The sequence below is a fragment of the Oenanthe melanoleuca genome, chromosome 1, assembly GCF_029582105.1.
Source record: "Oenanthe melanoleuca isolate GR-GAL-2019-014 chromosome 1, OMel1.0, whole genome shotgun sequence".
Lineage (NCBI taxonomy): Eukaryota > Metazoa > Chordata > Aves > Passeriformes > Muscicapidae > Oenanthe > Oenanthe melanoleuca.
In genome coordinates this window covers 74,117,797-74,142,603 of record NC_079333.1, presented here as the reverse complement: position 1 = coordinate 74,142,603, position 24,807 = coordinate 74,117,797, and the positions used below count along the sequence as shown (strand labels likewise).

At 36.2% G+C, this 24,807-nt stretch overlaps 1 protein-coding gene across 1 annotated transcript in view; it reads right to left on the bottom strand.

Annotated features, from left to right (window-relative positions):
* Positions 1-24,807, bottom strand: part of PCCA (propionyl-CoA carboxylase subunit alpha) — a 267,652-nt gene that overhangs the window by 172,085 nt on the left and 70,760 nt on the right. The window contains exons 7-10 of the mRNA XM_056498008.1: positions 21,570-21,701; positions 14,962-14,998; positions 9,416-9,494; positions 2,685-2,787 (exon numbers count right to left, since the gene is read on the bottom strand). Of these exons, the coding sequence (XP_056353983.1) occupies positions 2,685-2,787; positions 9,416-9,494; positions 14,962-14,998; positions 21,570-21,701 (351 nt within the window). The remainder of the gene's footprint in view (positions 1-2,684; positions 2,788-9,415; positions 9,495-14,961; positions 14,999-21,569; positions 21,702-24,807) is intronic.

Sequence of the window (24,807 nt, the reverse complement as noted above, 5' to 3'; positions counted from 1 at the left end):
CAGTACATATCTCTCAAAAATGCACATCCCAGCTACAGCTTTTGTTTTTATTATCTAAATATTCATAACAGAAAATGCCCCATTTTGCAGGATTAGATGATTAGGACATTAGTAAATGCTATGTACATTCACATGCCAAAATAATTAAATACTATGTAGTGGAATCCCTCCTACATGATTCAGCTAAATTCTGTTTCCAGTTGCAGGACTGTTGTCTGGCCAAGCAGTAGACATTCCATGTACTCTTACTTTAAACTTTTTATCAGATACTTCAGGAGAACAAGACTTCAAATCAGTACAAGCATGAAGTGTATTTGGACTCTATTTTCCTGTTAATTGTTTTACTCTTTTCTCATGTTTTACGAAGTGATTGTTTTATAGCTAGACACAGGAAACTTCTTATTTAACAATTTTAAGTACCAATGCTTTGGAGAAATATAAGAAAGCTAAAAAAAGTTCCATTTAAAAGTCGCTGCTAAATTAATAAATATTTGGCATCTGGTCTCAAATTGTTTGTATATTCAGCAGTTTGAAAATGAACCAAGGTCAACGTCCTAAAGCTGATTAGAACATGAAGTTAAAATGATACACTATGATATTGTTAAAAGGTACCATCAAAGTGCTTGTATAAGGAAAACAACGTTCACTGTATACCCATTATAAATAAAACTATAAATTATTAATAGCAAAGCCATTCTGTTGAAATTGTTCAACAGCTCCTAAATACAGTACTACTTAATACTTGGGGCAACACTTTTTTAAACCCAAAGGAATCAAGACAATGTAAAATCTGCCCTGAACTTGTGGAAGTATGGAGGAACCAATCTCAGCTAACTTTTGTAATTGAAAAAATCAGTGTGAACCTGCTGAATTTCCCAAAACTGCAAGGACTGGAAGAAAGAGATCTTTAAGGTGCACTGATCTGCACAGACAAAAAGAGAAAAATACATAAGTAGACAAAAATTATTAGCCATAGCAAGAGAACACAGAAAGACGTTCTAGCAATCTGACCTCTTCTGAACCCTAAGATCAATGCTGAAACTGAGTTCACTAAATACCTTTCCATGACTTTTCAACAGAGAATAAAAGTGGGGTTTCAATTTCATTTTTACACTGTTTCTTCATTTTGTTGTTTCACTGTTTACAGATCATTTCTTCATTTCACTCTTCCTTCTTCCCTTCTCCCCTTCTACTCCTCTCTGCTGAGACCATACCAGGAGTACAACATCCAGCTCTGGAGTCCTCAGTACAGGAAAGACATGGACCTGTTGGAACAGGTCCAGAGTAGAGCCACAAAAATGATCACAGGGACTGAACACCTCTCCTGTGAGGAAAGGCTGAGAGATTTGGGGTAGCTCAGCCTGGAAAAAAGAAGGCCCTGGGGAGACTCAACTGCAGCTTTTCAGTACTTAGAGGAGGGCTGATAAGAAAGACTGAGATAAACTTTTTAGCAGGGCCTCTAGTGGCAGGAAAAGGGGTATGGCTTTAAACTACAAAGTAATAGATATAGACTAGATATAAGGGAGAAATCTTTCATTCTGAGAGTGGTGAAACAACAGAACAGGTTATCCAGAAAGGTGGCAGATGCCCCATCCCCGGAAACAGTCAAGATCAGGCTGGACAGGGCTCTGGGCTCTAGCTGAAGTTGTCCCTGCTCATTGCAGAAGGTTGGGACTAGAGGGCCTTTCAAGGTCCCTTCCAATACAAACCATTCTAAAATTCTATGATATGCAAGTTAGCCCCATAGGAAGCATCAGACTGTGGATAAACTTCTGTCAGAGTGAAAAATGTTAAATATTTCTCTCTTAGAAATCATTCCACATTATCAAGTTTACTGTTGCTGTTTCACTCAGTTATTGAGCTACTTCAGGCTCTCACTAAAACAACAACAACAACAACAAAAACACAACTATGTGCCACAATGCAGAAAGAATTTAGGTTTTGCACAAAAGGAAATGAAATTTCTGTGCAAAAAATGAAATTTCTGTACAGATTTCTTGTCAGGAAATACCTCAAGGCTATTGACACACACAATTCAGTTACCTATATAGGATCAAACATCACAAGTTTTGAAATTATAATTTTGTGTACAAGTGCCTAAAAGAAGCAACTTTTGCTCTGCATCAGCAGACCTGACTTAACTCTAAATCCAACAAATGACAGAAATGGAAATAATGCAGAAGTTAAAGAGAATACAGCTGATTCTGAACCACAAACTGCCCAAAATGGGACAAAAATCCTCCTGAGTTCCCAAGCAGAATTAGATACTTCAGAATAGAATTCCAAATACTGACAAAACCTAGACCTTGCAACAAATTGTTAAGCATGGCAGATCTTGAACTCCTACATCCTCTGCCGCACTCAAGCACTCCAACAGGATCCAGAGTTCAAACCTCCAGCCTTCAGGACAGATGCCTATAACATTTTTTTTCTCCCCCAACAAACTGAGCACAGTTCACAGTCTTCCTGCTAAAGAAAGGCTAGAGAATAAAAACAGGAAGGCTGTATTGTACATGATAGCCATGTAGTTTGAGCAATGACCCAAGACACCGGAAAACACAAGACTCCAGGCCTTTTTTAGTGAAGTGTTTGAAACATTTTGAACTTTGATTTATTTATGAGCTCAAACCTCATTAAATAAATACACAATAATTAATAGTAGCGATAATAATTATAGTACAAACCTGGATTTCTATGTGACGAGGGTTATCAATGAACTTTTCAATCAGTAAGCGATCATCACCAAAACTTGAAGCAGCTTCTTGAGATGAAAACCTAAAACCTTCCCTAAAATAATGAAAACACAAAATATAATCTGTATTTAAGAAGTCCTGATGCATACAAGAAAGAACACTTACTGATTTCAGTAAACAGTTAATCTTCACTAATGAACACACATATCCAAAAAACAAGTTATACCATTTGCAGTTGATTCTGTAATGAGTATCCCTTTTTTCATGCTTTTCTTACAAAGAAAAAAAAAATTCCAACCAACCACAAACGAAACCAAAACATTCTCAAAGGACAAAAAATTTCAGTATGTTTAAAAAGCCTGAACATTAACAACAATTACGCATTCATTTTCTTTGTTGGCATTTTCTTCTGCAAAACTAATAAAGTAATAGAATTTTAAGACCCAGTGATTATACAGAAGTAAAAGTGACACCCACCATTATTTACAGCACACAGCCCTCTTAATACTCAAGAACAGCAGAGGTTGGTTAATTGTGCATTAAAGAACTGCAAATGCAATATTACAGACATTGCAAATTCCACCCCTGAACACAACCTAAAGATGAAATACCTGACCTCACAGAACACACCAGCTGTACTAGAAGTTTTTCCCTGCCTTAAAGTGAGTTTTATTCAGAGCACTCTGTATACTTCCCTCTGTTTCTTCTCTTATATACGTAGTTAAACAAAACAAAACAAAAAGTTTGCAAGATTATTTATTAACTTTTTTTTCTCTAAATAGCAGAAAGAATATTCCTTGGGTCATAAACTCTGATAAAACAACTTCATGAAGAGCTTTCTCAGGGTGAGACAGAGCATAACTCAGGGACCCAAAAACTTCACTAAAATTTTCTACAGGCTCTGTAAGTGGCATATTAGTGCCATTCATGTTGATACACATGGAAAGCTTGGTCAAATTTCTGTGTGACTGACTACTGAAACAGCACCCCTGACATCTGTGCCCAGAATAAGAACTACAGCACAACTGAGTTGAAATTTTCATACTTTTCACCTCTTGGATGTAGTTAACCCAGACCACAGATTCACAAGATAGGTAAACTTACAGTAGAGAAATGTGTATATTTAAAAGTATATCTTCACATTTCTTGAATATTGTGAGGTAATAAATGTTGTAATCTTGAGAGACTATACCTAATGTAGAACTTTCTTAAATTCATACTTAACTTCAATATATTTAATTATCTAGTAAAGAGAAAAAAGGGACATCAGTGAATTTGTGCACTGATCTGTAAAAAAAACCCAAAATGCTGTAACAAACATATTGTTTCTTATTTAAACTGATTCACAGCTATTTTAACTTCTATATGAAAGGCTCTGTTTTGTTTCGTAAACATTTTTGAGTCACATAGTTTTATACACAATTATTCACACTGACTTTTCCTTTCACTGGAGGAAGTGTGCTAATTAGAAATCTAAACTGCAATACTTGTTAAAAAAAGACTGGTGCTGAATAATCTCATCCATACATCTGTAGATCTTTTAGAATTATATATAATAGGAATTACTAGCACAGATACTCTGACCTTGTTTTATCTTACAAAACTGTGCAGTTGCAGTTGTCCCGTGATAAAAATTACTTCCAAATGGATGTGAGGAAAAAAATTACTGGAAAGAATGAAGAAGCAGAGCAGGCTTTTTAGGGAGGCTGTGTAATCTCAATGCAAGACGCAATCAGGCAAAGCTCTAAGCAATCAATTTAAACTGAGAGCTGATGCTATTCAGAGAATGAAGCTGGATGAGAAGCTGACTCCAGATCCCTTCAAACATGCACAGTTATAAAGAGGAAAAACAGGATTTCTCTGTGGTTCCACTCTCTCCCTACAGTACATTTACTCACACTGAAGTTTAAGTTGTACAAAAGCATTACTGATGTTGCCACAAGCCTTCCTGTGGTTGTCTGAAGTGAAACAGCCATGCCAACTTTCTGCCTCCAGCTCTGAGATCAGTCGTGCTGCTTTAATTAAAACAATTTTCTTTCAAGGCAGTCAGACACTAACAAAGGACTCTACTCATTATGTAAAATTTCAGTTTTCAGAATGAGGAAATAGTAAAAGAAGAGTTTTTTCCTTGTCAAGGCCAGCATTAGAAGGGTCATCTAGTTAAAAAGTAGCCATTAGTATAGCAGAAGCCCTCTAAACCCTGATAAGTAGCCAATAGATACTCAAATGTTGTTGACTTCACAGACAGAACCAATATATATTGTTTCAGCTTAACTCCAAATGTTTTTTTAAAATCAAGTAAAATTATCAAGTCACAGAATTTTATGTATGTTTACACATGTAGAAGGCATGTGAATGTGTGGGTTTTTTAAAAATAGGGTTTTGGGAAACACTGTTCTTAACTCATCCAATATACTCCTTCCCCTTACCTTAACAGGACATACCTGTGCAGGACAGGCCAAAGATGTCAAACCCACACACTCCCATTTTTTGCACAGTAATGTGAAAGGTCAAATGCAATGCTTTGGGAAGATAATAAACTCAATGCACAGGCTTGTAAAGATAATGCTGTTGAGATTTAATGCATTGTCCACTTATACTACACACTTCATACATTCTTTGCTTTAGGAGGTGGACGATTCAGAATTATTTTCTACTTATTATTCCACATTAATTTCTTCCAGTCCCATTGCTCATTCCAAGCACAAGACCACAGAGGAGAAATTATAAGGAATCTTAGAAGAGATGTTTGATTTCTGTTCATAAAACCAAGAGCATAAGCACCAAGAAAGAATTTCAGAAGCAGGACAATTTACATTTTCCTGTTATTAAAGGTTAAAAGACAAAATCTTTCATCTCTCTAAATATCTGTTGCTGGAAGCTGCCTTGGTAAAAACTTTCAAAACAGATACTCGCTAAGCATGCAAGACTTGAATATCTAGGAAAAGTTACAGAAGGTGAGACAATAGGAGGGAATTACTAACACAAAGCTCCAAATTTTTCAAAGGTAACTCTTAAAAAAATAATTTAGTACAAAATTCCTACTTGGAGGTTATCATGTCTGCAGCTGAAGCTACTAGCTAAATAAACTAATTTCTATCTGCAAATACACATAGTTTAAAACATAGGCCAATAGACCCTGTATGATGGCCTCCCATACTGAACCTACAAGCCAGTAAGTGCCTTTAAATGCAACTGTCACAATCCCTGCCAGAAAATGTCCATCTGCTCTTTGGAAAACAGAGTCCTGAATTTAATTCCTTTTCAGAGCTGCCAGGCCACCATCTGGAGCCATGAAGCCTAAAGTTTTAGTTAGATGTACAATTGTTATGAGCACACTGGAAGGAAGAAGCCTCCAGTTTCCCCACAAAGAGAGAATGATGCAGAGGAGGTGTAGACAGTCAGACACACGCCCTAGTCATGTTCTGCTGTACTGCATCAAGAACTTCACGTTGCCTATACCTGGAAAGCACTTTCAGATTACATTCACTGGGATGCAAGCACAGAGGCTCCTCACACACAAGACCAGAGTTGGGATGATCAATGACTAAATTAAAAATACTTTTAGATACAGACCACAGCAGAACTTTCTCAGGGTGTAAAAAAATCTACCAACCTCAACTTAAGGTAAACTGCTTTTCAGAAATCTGCCCTTCATTTTCAATATAATTTCAAGTTATTATGTGAAGACATGCTAAATTAGACTTCTCCAAACCAAGAAAACTAGCTAAGGATTGCATTAGAGTGAACATAGGGCTATTTTAATTTCAGATGTGGGTCAGTGGCTTGAACTGTACACAAAATTTCACTCTAGAACTTGACCAAAATTTGGAAAAAAAAGATATTGAACTGAGAACTGGAAGGGACTCAGATCTTAAAAAACACAACAGCAGCCCTACCCAGAGATGGTGTCAACACTGCAGTCTTCCACAGTGAAGGGCATGCTATTTCAAAAAACAAATTGTAACATTGACAAAATTGCACCAGTATTTCTTCTAGAAATACCAGCTTAAAATTAACAGAAATCTTAGCTATAGCTGGAATAATATAATAATTACAGAGGATCTAAAACAATTGTCATCATTTGGCATATTTAAAGGACATGAAAGATGAAGTAGCAGTAAGTTATCACAGTCAGTAATTCTATAACAGTAGCAATCAAGTTCCTCAGATCCGTCTTTTCAATTTCCAGTGGCTATTTCCACATCACACCACACATTCATTTAAGCCTCCTTTTTGCCCACATAGACAGCTGAAACAAGAAAGGCTTTCAACTAGCCTGAAAATCCAAAAGTATGTTTCAAACAAGGAGAAAATTCTTCACCCAAGGGTGGCTGGGCACCAGAACAGAGTCTCCAGGGAAGTGGTCACAGCACTAAGCCTGACAGAGTCCAAGAAATCTTTGAACAATACTCTCAGATATATGGTGCAACTTGGGGATGACCCTATAAAAGGCTAGGGGTTGGACTCTGATCCTTGTGGAGCCCTTCAAAATCAGGAGTAATTCTATATAAAGACTTTTGTCTTCAAGTAGTATTTTCAATTAATCCCATGAGACAAAGCCAAAAGAAGTTTATAGATCAAAATATCACCATTCTTCACACTCACCTTCCATTTATGAACCCTAATATGCAAATGGCCATTCAGATATTGGTTTTTCCAGAACTTGCCCATAGGTGATAATTTCTTTTACTTTTAGTATTACATGGATTGAATGCAGCCAAACAATACAGTAGTTTTATGCAGTATTAAAACTATCAGATAATTGTTTTGTCAGTAATAATTGAATCACCTTCAAAAGACTCAAGTCAGGCGTTCTCTAGACACATAAAAAGGAACAATTTTAGATCCATAACACAACTAATGGACATATACAACAAATCCTTTACAACCTCATAGTTATTCTTAAAGACACACAAAGAGAAACCCAAATGCTCTACTTCACTTGCAAAGTAAATCTGGTTGTCTTCCAGTTCTCTTAAAACTCACTTTAATCTTCCAGCAACAAGTGTTTTGTCAACTTAATTTTGCCTATTCACAAATGTTAAAATAATTTCTCCTTGATTTAGGTTCACTAAATAGTGTTGTTCTGTGACTGGGTGCTCTTCCTCTAAATATCTTTTAGATTCAACATTACACTAGAAAGACAAGGCTTGCATAAGTAGCTAAGATGATTATTATAAGGACTCCACTCCAAGCAATGAGGAGCTGAATGACACTTCAGAATTGAATTGGACTCGATGATCCTTATGGATCCCATCCACTTCCAGATATTCTATCATTCAAAGGCTTTTCATAAACAAGTAGCTCAAATTATCATTAAACAGGACTGAGTCAAAGTAGTATCACTAAATTAATTTAGTGATATGCAAATATATGTAGAAGAGTATCTCTAGCTAGCTTCTACTGGTACCAATCAGCTCTACCAGGTGACTTTCTAAGCCATAACCACAGTCTTTCTCCAAAATAAGTCAGCAATCATGATTTTAGATCCACTTTTACTTTAAAACAGTTATTTAATGAAGCTTCTTCTCTCCTTTCTGAACTAAAGAAGAAATTAATGCCTTCCATTCAAGTCCAACAGATGGAACTGCTGTCTGAAAAAGATCAAGGCAGTAATTTTGGATTCTAAAGCAGTAGTGACAAAGTATCCTTTTAAGAAAGCAGGTTATTCTAGATCTTTATTCTAATGCACAAAACATTATTTCCCTATTTAGATTTGAATACAAATGGACTAGACAGAGCAAGGCACAAATAAACCCACCATGTTTTCTTTAAATCTAAAATTCAACTGCTAGACATTCTTCTTCCATCCAATTTTTAGGTTTTGACAAACAAATTTCATATGAGACAGAAAAATGACAGAGAAGCCCTGCAGATGACTAAATTAAACTAATGAAAATTTCAGCTGTACTTTGAGTTGACTCCAACACATGTGCTGCTCCCTCCTCCATGCAGAAAGAAACTTTCAGGTTATTTTGGATCAAATAGACTTTTCATTACAAGTCTTTGGAAAAAAAAAGTCAGAAAATACATTTTTCTGTAGGATCAGTGGCACACGGAGTTGAAATCAGGCTCCTTGCTGGCAGAAGATCAGCAGAGAATGGATTGTAAAATTCCGAGTCAGCAACAAAGCATCATGAAATGTTCAGGATTCAGACAACCAGTAAGAGACATGAAAACATCTATGTGTTGAAACACATGTTGTTGCAAAACAGACAAAAGTACAATAGTTTGATGACACAAATGCTTTAAACACAGAAGTATGCAATATACTAGAGCACATTCTGGTAACACCGTATGTTGTTTCCACATATGAGTTATCAGTCTCATCAACTTTAACAGAACTAATGGCATGCATTCATGTCTGTGAATCAGGGCCAATAAATATTCTACCTAACACAGAGAATTAATAAATCAGCATTCTGAAAGGCATACAGCAAAATGTTATTTACAGTCTAACACTGGACTAACAACAGTTATAAATGTTGGTTTTTTACTTCAATTAATGGATGATGTTTGTAAGGTTTATGCAATAATTAATTAGAAATAAGCTCATGCAAATTTCCAAAGTATATTTCTCATTATGCTAAAGGGAGAAAACCAAATAATATCCAATTTCTCTAACACTTCATATCTGCTCAACTGTCAGCTCACAATGGTTTAATGGGACTTCAGTAACTGCAGCATTCATCAAGGCAAGCTTTTGGACAGCATCTCACCTGGTCTCTTCATCATCCCAAGCGATTCTCATGCCTTTCCCACCACCACCTGCTGAGGCCTTGATCATGACAGGGTAGCCTAACAGCGGGGAACAATTAGACAGAAGTTCAAACTTTGTTCAGTTGGTCAGAGGAACATGACAACTGACCACATGTCCAATAAAGCCAGTACACAATAACTTCGTTTATTTAAACACTTTGTTTGCAGGGAGAACAGAGGAGAAATTTTTCTTTTCAAAACTTAGCTGTCAGCAGAGTAATTTCTACAGGAAAGAAAGGCTGTCTTCTCCAATTCATTTATACCAAAAAAACACTGAATTAATTATTCCCAAATAATGAAGTGATTTATGAATAAGGCATTTGACCTTTCTAAGCTCACATTTCTTTAGGAACATTTTTTTCCCCTTTGTTGCTGCTTAAATATATTTTTTTTTAATTAATAGCAAAAATGAGTAGATCTTCATAAATTAAGTCTAAAGATTGAGTAAGGAAATAGTACACAGCTTAAAAGCAGATTTAGTAATGATTGTTTATCTTTTAATACAAATCATTTCATTCAAAGCAACTTCCTGAAACAATTCTGTCATACCAGAGAACTTCACCTTTCTCTACACGAACATGCAGAAAACTAAAATTCAAGAATCTGATTAAAATGCTTTTGATATTTCCTGAGATAGCAAAAAATTCTTTGTGGCTTTGGTCTCCAATATGTTTAATGAAAATCACAACATTAGGCAAATACGAGATCAGCTGACATGGTCTACCAAGAAGAATCTATCAGCCCTTGACAACTGAAGATATATTCTATAAAAGGCTTTGATCTGGGGACAGAAAGAAACATTATTTGAATATCATTCCTAGAAGTGGTCCAGTCTACTGTCATACGTGTTACTGATATTTACATACGTTTACTGATATTCCAGTTTATTTCTGGAATGCAGATCTACTCTTGTTCTGTCAAGTGGCAGCAATACAATATTCCCACCTCCTCCTCATAGTGATCTAACTGAAAGGAGGTTCAAGAGAAGATAATTAAAACCAGCAAGATCTGGAAAACCTTTGTTTTCTTAAAAAGTCTGAAATGGATACTGAAAAAAAGGCATGAGACAAGCATAAGAAACAGTAATGCTGACTGGAAGGCAGGAAAGCAGTAACAGTACAAGAGAACATTAAATTAACAAAGATACAGGGAAAAAAAAAAAAAAAAAATCAATAAAATAGTTTCCAACTTAACACATTATTAGACTGTGAAACCCCAGGCTGTAAAGCATTCACGTGGCTGAAAGCTGTAGAGAGGTAATAGTTAAGCATATGTAGAGCACAAACAAAGCTCCTATAGGCATGGATTACCAAAAGGCTATAAATCTCCATGCCTTGGAGTCTAAAGTATCTCTTGTTACAACATATAAGGTTAACACCAAACAGAGCCATGGAAATAACCTTTCTAGAATCTCTCTTAGATTTTCTTACTAAATAGCTGATACTACCCATAGAAGGGTACAGGATAAACCACAGCGTAACAACCAGCTTGATCCAGGCCTCTGCAATCCCAGAGATTAAAGGGTAAAGGCAAAATAACTCTAGATTACATGCAGCAACTGTATAGTCCAACCAATTTTCATGAAACACAATATATGCAATACCTACACAAGAACATTTTATTGATGCTGTAGCTGCATCCTCAGATCCCTGGCAGTTGCCAGGCTCCTACACAAGTCACTGGATATCTTAAAATAAAGCTAAGAGCACGTATTGTATAACTCCTATGCACGAAATGAGACTTTACTGGATTACACTAGTGAATCTCTGGCACTACTATCACCATCTGGAGACTCTGTCCAACCCAAAAAGCTGCAAGAGTGAAATTTTGAAACAAGCATTGTTTTAAGCCTTATTATGGCAAATGCACTGAGGCAAGTTTCAGCGCTTAATCTATTTTATTCAGTGTTACATGTAGCTGAAAAAACCATCATTAATTATGCTACCAGTTTCAGTCTAACAATATCAGTCTCTTGAATGGTTTGCTGATTTTAATTCTGTAAGCAGAATCTAGTCCTAATTTACTGCTCCTTAGTTTCCAAAACAAAACAGGCATGTCAAAAATGAGCCTTGGTAAATCTTAGTATGCTTCAAAATGTAATTCATATCTCACAACTCACATAGATAAATTATCAGAGATTATACATGGGTTACTACTATCATTCACCACGTGTAGCACCACTTTTCTTCATATACAGTGATTATATGTTAGCCATACTTGTAGGTAAGGCAGTTAAAGACTCTCAAGAACCACAATATAAGTAAAAATAAAATAAGTTTTAAAAACAAAGTAAGGCTTGCTTTGGAAAAATATATACAGCTTTTCTGGTTGAGAATAAAAAAATGCAACAGACCTCTACATGTTAACATGTAAATTAGCCGGTCCCCTGAAAATAAGGGTACTGGAGCTTTTGCTCAAATATGAGGTTACACACTCCTTGCTCTTGGGGGCACTGAACAAAGCTTTAGAGCAGCTCTTTAGCCAATACCAAAGACTGAAAGGAAGGCCTTGTAAAATTTAAGATTTCTATACATATTGGCCATAGGATACTGGGATCAGAATGCATTATTCGCCACTCTCCACTCCTGGACTATTCAGCAGCAATCAAAATTGCTAAAGTATGTTCACATGGATTGGTTGGATTAGTTGTGGGAAGGGAGAGGCATGTAAATGATTTTTAACACCATTTGTAAGTACCCACAACAACAGCAATGAAAAGACTCACAAAGCAGACACATTTCTGAATAGGTGTTGGATTTTCAATCCTTCCCTCAAATCAGATGCCAATTTATGTGAAATTAAAACCTACTCTTGTTTTACAGTTTTCCATTCTTGTGATGCTTCTTAAGGATGGGTCTAAAGATCTTAGGAGGCAAGAGAGCAAAAAGCAGTCAGACTTGAAGATCACTGCACCTACTTTGTCTGCTAAATAGGTACTCATAAGTTAGGACTGCTTTGTTTCCAGGACAGTTACTGTTCTGAGAATCTGAACAATAAAAGGAGTAAACAAACTTCTGATGTCCCACAGCTGTTAGCTCCTACCCTTTGCCACCATGGTTTTTAGATGTCATTTACCCATTTTTATAAAGTTGCAGGTAGTAGAGCACAGAAGAAATTGTGCAATATCACTTTGAGCAATATTGCATGTGGTGATACAAGATTCTTTTCAATATCCATTATTAAATGCTAGCACTAACCAAACCCATGTCAAATGAAACATGACAAAAAACTTGTTCATCTCTTCAGTTTTGTACAGACTTTCATTTAATTTTAACTGACTGTACTTCATAGCTGCTCAATCTTTTCAAATAGAGGAGTCAAACTTACTGGAGTTTCATCAATGGTTCAAAATTAAGAAGCTAACAGTTCTTAATGCACAATTCTACAAATCGACCTAAAAGCAGCATGGGAAAAGGCCAATGTAATTAAGCACTTCAGAAAGGATCAGAAGAGCACAACAGCCCACACCAACAAATAGAGAAGAGAGACAGTAGAAAGGAGCCAATACAGCAATTTGTGCCTGAACTTCTTCCAATTTCTGATTTAGCCCAGTTTCCCTGTCACATTCTCTCTATACAACACAGGAAAACATATCAAACTGGGGCAAAGAGAAGGTTTCACTTCCACACCTAGAAAATGTGTATCCATAGAGTTCTCAACCAGGAGATGCCATACTCCACTACTACTGGATCTTTGGCCAAAACACAGCAGGGAGAAGCAGAAAAAAAAACCACAGGCAGCAAGAGAGCATCACACACAGTTTTACTGTTTTAAGCACTGACCCATGGTTATTTTTTTTAAGAATTACTTAAGGTTTCCTTGAAGACTGAAACTCTGGATTAGTGAAATTAGGAACAATCTGAAAGTATTTCACAGCATATCAAGTGCTTTATACACAAGGAAAAATACATTACATATATACACAAGAGACCATAATTTCACTCAATCTTAGATCCTTTGAAACTTAAATCACTATATTTTATTCTGGTCAGTGGTTAAAATTAGACAGAAGCTTAACCAAACTGACCACCTTGTTGAAACGTAGGTGGGGAAAAAGCTAGAAGGGATATTTTTCTTTCACTACATGGCATCATAGTGCAAACCCTTCTTGTATCAAAACGGCTTAAGAATTATCCATCTAAATAAAGCACCACCCAGCTGTCTGTAATTGACTTTATTATCACAGATTTAAGACTGCCTTGATATAATGACCTCCAAAGTGCTACTGATATCAAAGACAGGAACCAGTCAACAGAACACCAAAAGATCTCAGAAGAAAATTTTAAAAAAACGCATTTTAAAGGGTGTCTAGAAAATCACTGCATGCCTTCTGACTTACATTCATGAAAACTGTTTTAAAAAATACTTGCAGGTAATCTTTAAAACACAAGAGCAAGAAAGATTATTGAAGAGAAAGTGTATTGAAATAAAGTCACGTAACTATGTCTTTATGCAGGACTAAACCAAATTTTATTTACCATTCTCTTCTGAATGTTCCAGTTTGGTTAATAACCTCTTTCTTTTGGCAATGCTCCCATGACAGTGATTAGTTATCACTGGATTTCACAAGCAGGACACAAAGCCTGACTCAAAGAAATGCTGACTTCAATTGCGTCAGCCTAAAAGTCAGACAAGCCTAGGAGGCTTCAGGGTAGGTTTCAGGGTAGTTAACCAGTGCAGGGTAAAAGCCCCAACTTAAACTGGAAGCTTAGAAGTTATCTGTAGCAGTGCAACTCCCACTTTCTACCTGGCACATAAAGGCACAGTAATAGCTCTTGACACAGGTGAAAAGTTGTTTATCTACCTGTGATAAACCTAAATAGCTTCTCATAGTTGCAGTCTCAAAGGAAAAATTAAAGAAAAATCCCGTGAAAAATCTTACTGCATTCGATTCTTCTTCTTCTAGAAAGCACTTAAAAACATGCAATTTCAAGCATATGGTTTAGTATTTTCACTAATATCAAGCTTTTGTAAATAAAAGTCAAAACTCATTAAACACATATTACACTTAACCTTCATCAAAATGAGTCTCAGACTCATTTGCTGGTTGCTCTTTTCACCATCCTGTAAGATATGCAGAAGCTGAATAGTGACTTTATTCCAGTACACCCAGAAGACTGCTGCTCTGGATCATATTCAAGCTAGCTGCAGTCCACACAGCAATGCAAAGAGAAGTGTACCATGCCTAACTTCTGACTATCATGTCCAAATGCAGATGTACTTTTAGATAACTCCTTTAGTGAGGTACTCATTACTGCATATTACATTCATTCCACAAATCATGGCTGCACTTGTTCTGTAAAGTCCAGTTTGAAAAGCTCAAATGTGATTATTTAAGAGACAGGGCGTTAATGCCTAGATTCCTCCAGCCCTATGGGCAACAGGGAACTTAAAAACTATTAAAACATTATTTGTTCTATAGGGATTACTTATTACACATTCAATTTAGTCAACCATGTCTGCTGAGAGGCACACAAATCCCACCATAGCTAATTTAAGAACTTACCAATTTCCCTTGCAATTCTGACAGCTTCATCTGCATCCTGTAAAAGCAGGAAATGAGACCCAACGTTAATCCCATCAGCCATTGCACTATGTCCTGAGGGCAGTCATATATTGCACTACTGTCTCCTCCGATTCATTTAATGTTTGATTTTACAACCTTGTGACCCTTTTCAGCCAGAGGAACGTAAAATTAATACCATAAGTGGAATGTAAATTCTACCTCATCATTAGTGCACTGAGAAACTCAAAGCAACAAGGAATCAGCTGACAGGAAACACAACCAGGATCGCAAAATGATTTTCTGCAGTTGTCGGAATTTAATGCTAGAATTTAGACGTTTACAATCAATAATGGACCATAAATCAGATCGTTAAAGTTTGTCCACTACAAGCTTGTTTCTGTCCTCACAGGTATTCCTTGTGTTTTCCTGGTTGCTGTCAGTAGGGGGAGTTGATTCTCTATTGTTTGGGAGTAATTCAAGTTCAGGAAAAAAAACTTGTAGAACTTCTTCAGAGACAAATGGGTTTACTCAAGAAAGAACACAAGCACTTCAGTTTTGAAAGTTCTGCATTCTGAAGACAAAATAAACTTTAATTGTATCATTTTAAACAGTATCTGAAAGGAGAAGATTCCCATAATTGTTTTCATTTAAAACTTGCATAAGCCAACTTCACAAATCCTTTTGTTGATGCCACCTATTGCTTATATAGCTGTCTTATAGTACTGCAGCTCGGTACAGAAAAAAGACCTGGGAAATTCAGAGAACAAAAACCAGAACACTTTAATTACTTACATTTCAATAATCACATCACTTCTCCTGCAGTAGCTAATTCTTGTTATTTCTACTAGTAAGAGTATAATTCCATTATACAAAATTAGAAAGAAAAAGGGTTAAATTACAGTGATATAGGTTAAGCTTGAAAATTCCATCTAAATTTGCTAATATTTATACTATCCCATGACATACATTAAAAAATTTGTATAGAAGGCAGTAATGTCTGGAAACCACCAGCTGCTAAGTGTGTCTGAAACTATGGGGGCTGACTTATGAACATTAAACTGAAACCTGATATTTTTAAAGCTTTCAAGGCAATCCATTTTAAAAGCACCCAGGTCAGAACTTAAAAAAAAAATACATAAGAAATGTTCATACCTGGTTCATTTATGTCCGATAATAAAACAAAATCCTCTTTAAAAGTCTTCAGTACCTAGTAACAGCCCCATGAAGAATAAGGGGGCTGGCAGGGGAAGTTGTCAGAAAATTTAATTTCCTTTCATTAGCTAGTCTGCTCCACAAATCGGTGCTTGTTAAGTTCAAAGCAGTCCTGAAAGCAACATCAGTTTTAAGTCTTTTTACTCCAGTCACATCTGTTAATGAGATTTTTCCAAATAACAATTGTTTTTAACTCAAGAGATAAATCTAGCAAAAAAAAAAAAAAAAAAACCAAAAAAAAAACTGCCTCTCACGCCACCCCCCCCACAAAAAAAAAAAAACTCAAGAGTTTACTGTTTTATTACACCTTGTTGCTTTCCATGACCCTGCACCCTCCAAATTTTAGTTTAAAGGGATAAAATGCATGAAAAGGGTCATTTAAGAATGTTAGTGGTTTCCACACATTGAGTTTGAAGGTTCTTTGTTCCTGCCTGTGACAGTTATGCGAGAATACTTCCCCTTAATAGCCTCTCTGTCAGGAAGTGTTAAACCTGCCAAATGCAGACAATTAGAGCCTCTTGAACAAAATGCAGGAAGAGTAATGACTGATGAAGAGCCACGATTACAGTTGAGAAGGAAACTTTTACATTTCTTTTCTCTTGCAAATTCCCCCATATATTTGCAAAATAGAATTAAGGGGGGGAAGCAAACAGGGTAATCTTTTTTCACTTAGTTACCTGCAAACAAGTGGCTAACTGATACACTGTAGTCCACAGGAAGCCAAGCTGCAAATTATTATAGGGGAACTTTTCACTGCCACTGTATTTTTACACATGCATACAACAACTTTAAGTAACAAGCAGATTGGTATCAGCAGCACTAATTGTCTTAGTTCTGGGCTTGAAAAGACTTTAGTCATCTGCCCAGCACAGTTATTAATTTACACTGTGTCAACATCTGTTTCTTTTACAGTTTTAACATATTAGAACCAAAACGCGAAATGAGGAAAAAAAAACACCCCATGCATACCCAAATTTTTACTTTCAAAGAGCATTTCTGAACCAGAAAACAAAATTATGCTGTGGTTTAAAGAGGAAAACTAATATAAAAAAGAAATTAACATATTGCATATTGACATATTGAAGAAATATTACAATCTCTAAGTCTTTTGATCTTTTTCCATAAGAAGGTAGGTTGAATGTAGGTTTAAAATACCGCGATTTTCACTTGCTGATTACATAAATACAGAAGCAATTTGAGTAATCAGAAAAAAGTTAGGACAATTATTCTAGCTTTTTGGTACATAAAACTTACAACAGATACAAAATATTTGCACATGAGGAGCAAAAAAACGAATGCTATGATACTGCCCAACACACATGCCCATATGTGCAAAATATACAAAACCACACTGGTACTAAAAACACTTTAGATTTTTTTTTAAAGCAAAAGTCTTAAATGATTTACTGCTGTTTCCTCCAAAAGCACATTAGCTACACAACCATTTTCTCAAAATATATTGGAGACTGTAAAGAAATATATAATTTTAGCACCACCTTTTATTGTACAAATAAAAGTGTTCAAGTAACGGTAGAAGTTAATTTTATAACTCTTAGGATTTTTATTATGTCATAGTGTTTTCACAAATAGGTGATTCCATTAAGTTAAAGAGACATAAAATAGTCCTTTAGCATAAGAATTCCTAACCTCCTACTTTCACGTACGCGCCTCTCAATCAGGTACCAGCAGGTGGAGACAGAAAAGCAAAACTGTCTTGATGTTAGGGAATACCAGGAAAAAGCTGACTGACTCCTAGAACAGTGAAACATGGTCTTACGAAGAACTGCATAATGGTTTTCATGGCTAAGGGTGTTAGCCTTACAAGCTGGAGGTTCTCTACCCAATCTAAGAACCTCTCCAACTAAACAGTGATCATTCAATCCTAATGTCAATAACCCAAGGCAAAAATTCAGTTAAAACAGGTACCTAAAACTTAACTACAGTAAATTCAGAGCCCTGCTGAAGACCTCTAACATGTTTACTGACATCAGTGAAAATAAGTAGACACAGACATTATTCTTCTGTGTCTACACCCAGCTGTGTCCTGCCAGCCATAAATCCACACTGGCTGTATATGGTGAAGCAATACAAAAATCATTCTTCCCTTGCCATTCCTTTGCCAGTTTTTCACCACAGCATGTTCTTATGCTCATTATTCAGCCTCCACCTCGTCTCTTACTCCCCTTTAGCTGTTTACAGTCAATACATCATCTCAGCCCAAACTTCCGTATAGTCATTGCTCACACGGATTAATGCTAATTCTTTTGATTAAAACCACTTACCACTACCTTTCCCAATCGGGAGTTATAAAACAAATTGTAGCTAGACACTTTGAAATTAATTACGTTTGAATGCTTTTGTTGGCTCTCTAGCTGACAGCACAAGACTCCAGGTCCTTACATGCTCAAACTAGACAACCCTTGCTCCAGCCAACTGGGAAACTGAACCAGGGATGAGAATAAAACTACTCTTCGCCAAACTGCCCTCTCCATTCTACATCCTTCCACACTCAGTTTCCTACTTGCTAGAGCATTTGCCAGTACAAGAACAATTAGTTGTGTCTTTATGTCAAGCATCCTCCTCTTCAATCCTCCCAGCTTTAAGTACACTGTTGAAGGGCTTCACTCTTATAAATTTCTAATTTAATTTCTACTCACTGGGAATTTTTCTGCATGCAACTTCTCCAAGATGTTATTACAAAACCTTAGCAACTATAGTGTCTCCTATGAGCTAAGCAACATGAGAGGAAAAATATCCTTTATCCATGAAGAACTTAAGTATCTGCAACACTATTTAACAAGGCAAAGACAAAGTAACAAAGATTTTCAGTACAGTTGAATACTGAAGTACTAGAAGTTGTTACTCCGTGTTTGCTTTAACTATTCATCCACAAAGAGTACATGCAACAGATCTGTCTCAATTTCTAATATTGTCAGAGGCATGAATGCAGTTTTCCTCCAGCATTATTAAAGTCCACTTTAAAGTTGAAGCCACCTCTAATCACCTTTAGCAGCAAGCAGACACTTAATTCCTTCCTAAAATTTTTAAATTTTTATTTCTCAAGAAAAAGAGCCCTCAAAGATTTTGAAAGCTTCATAACTGTGACTAAAATAGGTCTCCCACAGAATGGCAGAAATTCTAAACAGTCTCCAGTTCCTTGTGTGTTCCTGTCCTGATTAGAGCTGGTATCATGCAGATTTGCCCTTCCCATCTTAGTCTGAACTTGCAAAATAGTATATCAAGCTCTAACCAAAGATCAGGCATCCTGTATGACCTAATTATTATATTCGTTTGTCACAGGAAGGAAATCAGAACAAACACAGGCACACACTTAGATCCACAGCAAGCATGACACCATCAATTATCAGCAGCTTTATTTCCTATAATTGGTAATCAAAGCATCGGTTAGCCTAAAACTTGCAACTCCACTTTTTGATGGAGCCTATAATGCTGGCAACATCTGTGGACTTTCATTTCTTTTATTTGGTGGGCACACTGCAGTTTTGGGCTTGGGGTTTTTTTTATATATGTACTCTTTTTCATCAATACTCTTCAGATAATCAGAACTCATGCTGGGCTGAGATATGTGAAACTGGTATGACATGGACACTTTGGGATTAAGCAACTACCACATAGCTCCTTTCAATAACAGAGGACTGGAATTGTCAACTTAGTCCTACATTGCAGTTCATTTGGTTTTAAGGGTATTGTTGGATATAGCCCATTGTCAAACACATCACTTTAGTTTCCTTTTTGTGTCAGGAACTTCAGGTAATTGTCAAAAACAGTGCAGTTGAAGGTCTATGAAACAAATGCATACAAGAAAGCAGCTCAGCTGCACTGGTTATAGGTCTGTCTGTTCATTAGCATTAACCTACTTTGTCAGGTTTGGGTTGTTTTATTAGCAGAACAGACCCTCACAAGTTTTCACTCAATGCAATGAGAAAAACCAGCATTTTGTGTATTTAATTCTTCATTGGAGAATGTTTTGTGGTGTTAAAATGATTAATTCAAAGTTATCTCCTAGCTAGATGCTCTTCTGGAAGTTATTTTCAGGATTCCTAGAAGAACAGACAGGATATCAGAAGAGACAATGTTATGCACAGCTTGGCTGCTGTTAAATCTTATGAGTGCTAAGGGACCACATACACAAGGGACTGCTAAAACATGCAACAAAAACCTGAAATTTGCCAATTTGCCACTCCCAGACTTCAGCATGGCCATTAATGCCAGTCCAAAATTCATATGGAGTCCTCCAAAAGAGAAAGTCTTTGCACTTTTAGCTGTTGCTGCACTGTCCTGCTACCAGACATTACAAATATCACACATTTCCATCACAAGTACTGAAAAATTCTCTTGGGCATTCTGACTTCAGCTATTTTGTGATTTTATCATTCTCTCTCACTAGTCAAGTCCTCCAGCAGCCTCACTGGACCAGGTAATTTTGTGGAGGCTTAGCCCCTTTGTATTCTATTTACTTTTCATTTGTAGTCAGGTTTTGGGGGGTATTTTGTCTCTTTAACAGTTTTAAATCCAGCTTTTAGCCACTACACTCTTTTTCATGCAACAAAGTTTTACTCAAGCTTCATTTGAAAAATATCTTCGACATGTAAAGCATAAAAAATTTCAACCCAGGAGGTCAACATTTTATAATGCACCAAGTTTTAGTTTTATACAATGAAGGTTTTAAAAGAAAATCTTAACTACATTAATATAGACAATATATTAAGACACACAGGAAAGCTTTTAAGAGCCCAATACAATCACTATTGCAGAAAATAAACAAAAACTAAGATATGCTTTATTTAACCATACAAACTACAAAGAAACAACAAATTTGTTTTTACAAAAATCAAAGAAGACATTGTTGAAAGACATTCCTTCTAAAAATCACAAAAAGCATGAACTGTAGATTCTGATAAAGAGGCACCAAATTCCCTCCATCCCATTCTCATCCTGAATTTTTCAACACATGGAAATAAGCACCACCAGAACAGACCATAAAATGGAAACTTCACACAGGTTAACAAACTTCACTTAACTCAGAGCTGCCAAGATCTTGGCCAACAAGACGACCTGAGAAATGTAAAGATGTGCAAATAAGTCAAATCTAGGCCTGACATTTAACACATCTACCTGCCTTCATGTTAAATTTAAAGCAAAGTATTTTTAGAGACTCCACTGAAGAACTCCTAACACATCATTTATTATCAAGGACTTTCCTCCTCTTCTCCAAAGCTCTCTTGTTAGTAAAAATCAGTACTCCATTTTTAATTACCTTTTACTGAAAAAGAAGAAGAAATTATAATTAGATTCTGCATCAGACTTTCAATAGGTGTACTTTGATTTCGACACTGTTCCTACAGTGGGCAGACGGTAATTAAATGATTTCTCACCTTGACTACTCCATCAAAGCCAGGGATTGTGTTGACCTTTGCATTCTTGGCTAACAATTTGCTTTCAATCTTGTCTCCCATTGCTTGAATAGCATGTGTGTCAGGTCCAATGAAGGTGACACCTTCTGATGCCTGCAAAGACAATGAAGATAAAACTTTAGGAGACAAAAATAAAAATTAGCTTTTCTATACACAGATACTGACTTTTTTCTCTTTTTGAGCTAATGCAACAAGATTTATAAGACAGTGATCTCTTTACATAACAGAGCAAAATATAAATATTTCAGACAGTTCATTAAAAATGTGTATGACCTTGTGAAACTATGTATATGCACAGATTCAAAGCCCTATAATTAGCACTTGTATAAATCAAAAGTCAGGCTAGAGAAAAATAGCTGCAATGGAAGAACTCCAGCCTGAAAGTTAGAAATATCCCTTCAGAAATCAGAGGCTTGTTAATTCACTATTGAGATAACCAAAAAATGATTTACAAAGATGCACTTCCCAAATGATAACATAGCTTAAAATTCTATTTAGTATGCATTCCCAAAACCAAACCTCAATGAAACAACACAATGAAAATGCAGTCTTTTATTCAACATTTTTAAGACCTTGAAAATAAAGCAATAAGTAAAATAACATTTCCTGATTCTTTCAGGCAACTCTTCTCCAATAATAATGTGGAAAGGGGTTAACATAAAGTGTTTTAACACTTCAACATCAATATGTAGGTAAAACACTAATGCATGTTTCTTCCTTCTGTTTCTCTATGCCATCAATAGACTTCAGCAAGGTTATTCAGATAGAGGTATTTTTTCAAACCTTTTCAGGTCAGCACAACAGTAAGTTAAAGGCAATACTATCAGAACTATTCCCTGAAAGTTACTGATGCAAAACCGAGTACACATGTGTTTTAGGTAACTTTACATCTTTTGCACTGGCAAGGGAAAGAATATCAGAGTTGTAAGGATAAAAAAAAATTAAAATTTTTGAAAATCAAGCCTTGTACAATTTTTCCAAGTTACATTTATTTTCTTCTCCCCAGTTCTAAGATACCCGTAAAATGTCTAAAAACAATTTGTTTCTAGCCAATGAGCAGCTAACTTAATACCAACACCAACAAAATGGCAAATAGCAGGTTTTTATATCACAATTTATCCCATAGTATTTTGCCTTTCTGACATATACTTGTGCTACACAAACCATAGAGTTACAGTCACTAACAATAAAAAGTAATTTGTTGAAGCTTTGTGTATTTATGTGATGGTAGTACATGATGCCATCCCAGAAGACAGGAGAAATATTTTTAAGTTGGGAAACATCCTATTTGTGATCTTATAAGAGCTGAGAGATTTCAAAATGCTCAGGAGTCACCTTTTGCACTGTCAGCAGCTTCCTAGCAGGACTAGGGTAACATGGTCATTTGTTACATGAATCCTGTATAGCTGTCTCATTCCACATCAATACAGCCCATACTACTCACTGAAAATTAAGTACCAGATGATGTGCAGCAGATTCACATTACTCTAATGCAAATACCACATGTTGCAACCTGCATTTTGTATTTTTTTTAATGTATACTTTTCATAATTCAGAATTTACAAACTTCACTTGTCTATATACACAGCTTTGGCTTTAACTGTTTCAAACCTTACACAAATCAGCTCTTTGATGGTGAACAAGCAGCAACATAGTACCACCACCACCATCTGTCAGCTGGGGCAGTCACCACAGCTAGTTATTTCCCCATCAACAATCTGAAACAAAATAGTTTAACTCAATATGACATCAAAGGACACCTAAAACCATGTGATTCTGCATTCTGCTGCATCCATAAATCAAAATAAGCTGACAAACCTAGGAGGTTCTACTGGTGTCCAGGCATTGTGTCTAACTATCTCTCACATAGGAAAGATTTGCATTCTCTGATATAACTCACAACTAACTTTAGTTAAACACATAAAAAAATACTTTGTCATCTTAAGGCACTACTAAACAAAATCTTGCATCTTGCTATGGTAATTTAATACCCCATCACTCAAAGATGCTTGCTCAAGCCCTCTGCCAAAGATTCTCAGCTCTCCACCAGGTAAGTGCCCCAGCTTCTTCATCACCCACATTCATACAATATATTAAACAATCCTCTCAAAAGTTTACTGCCAAATACGGAAAATGCCAAAAACAAACCATAAGAAATAAAGTGGTGGGAACATCTTCAGCTCCCACAAAGATTTACTAGTTTGTTCAAATACAGACTTGTCTGTGTGGCAGCAAGTACTAAAACCTCTGCTGTACATACACAAGCTTACACACTGCATATCAAACAAGTTCTTCCAAAACTTTTGTTACTCCTCCACACATTCAGCAGCATATTTCAGCCTTGAAGACTAATTATCTGACCACAGAAAACACATCAAGCTTCACCATAAACATGCACAGCATTTTGTTTAGAAACATACTTGTGATGTCTGTGTATCACTACTCTGCTTTACAAAATTAAAGGTACAGGCAAATAATAAGGAAGCTTTTATAAAAGAATAATTTTATAACAAATCCATGCAGAAACTTAGTTTTTAATTGCCTTAAGTAGTGGATATTGAAGAGTTCTCCAACAGCCCACTATTTTGAAAGCAGTAACAATAGGTCTAATAGTCATGCCACAGAATTGTGAGCAGTTTATTGTCCCTTCCTTTTGGTTTGGTGGCTGTTTTTTTAAGCCAGACAAAAGCCTTGGCCTACTCTCAGGGAATGCAGGACCCCTAACACAGCAAAAACTAAATACAGTGTCAAGTACAACAAGCAAAAGCAAGATTTGGAAAATCCATTTGGGAAGTTCACGATTGAGTTTATGTGACCGTCACAGTCTGTCAAACATCTGACTGCTCTGGGAACAGAGTGGGCCAAATAGACCTATGTTAGTGTAAGTCATGATATTCTCAACAGAAAGGAGATCTGCCCATCTGACAACCTCCTGTGGACCTGAGGTAATTGAAGAGACTGAGTCTAGAAGAGGAGTTTCCTTTGCACCTCCTCCTGGAAATTATGAACACTGATACTCACAACTACTGTATTATACAGTTAGTAGTGGATTCAGTCTCAGTGACAGCCTAAGCAGAACTAAAGATAGAAAGCATGAAGGAGGGAAAACGGCATGAACAACTTTTACACACGTATACTTGGCAATGTATACTCTTCTGTGGGCTTATGAATCTGTGGCAAAGCAGCCAACTCACTGCCA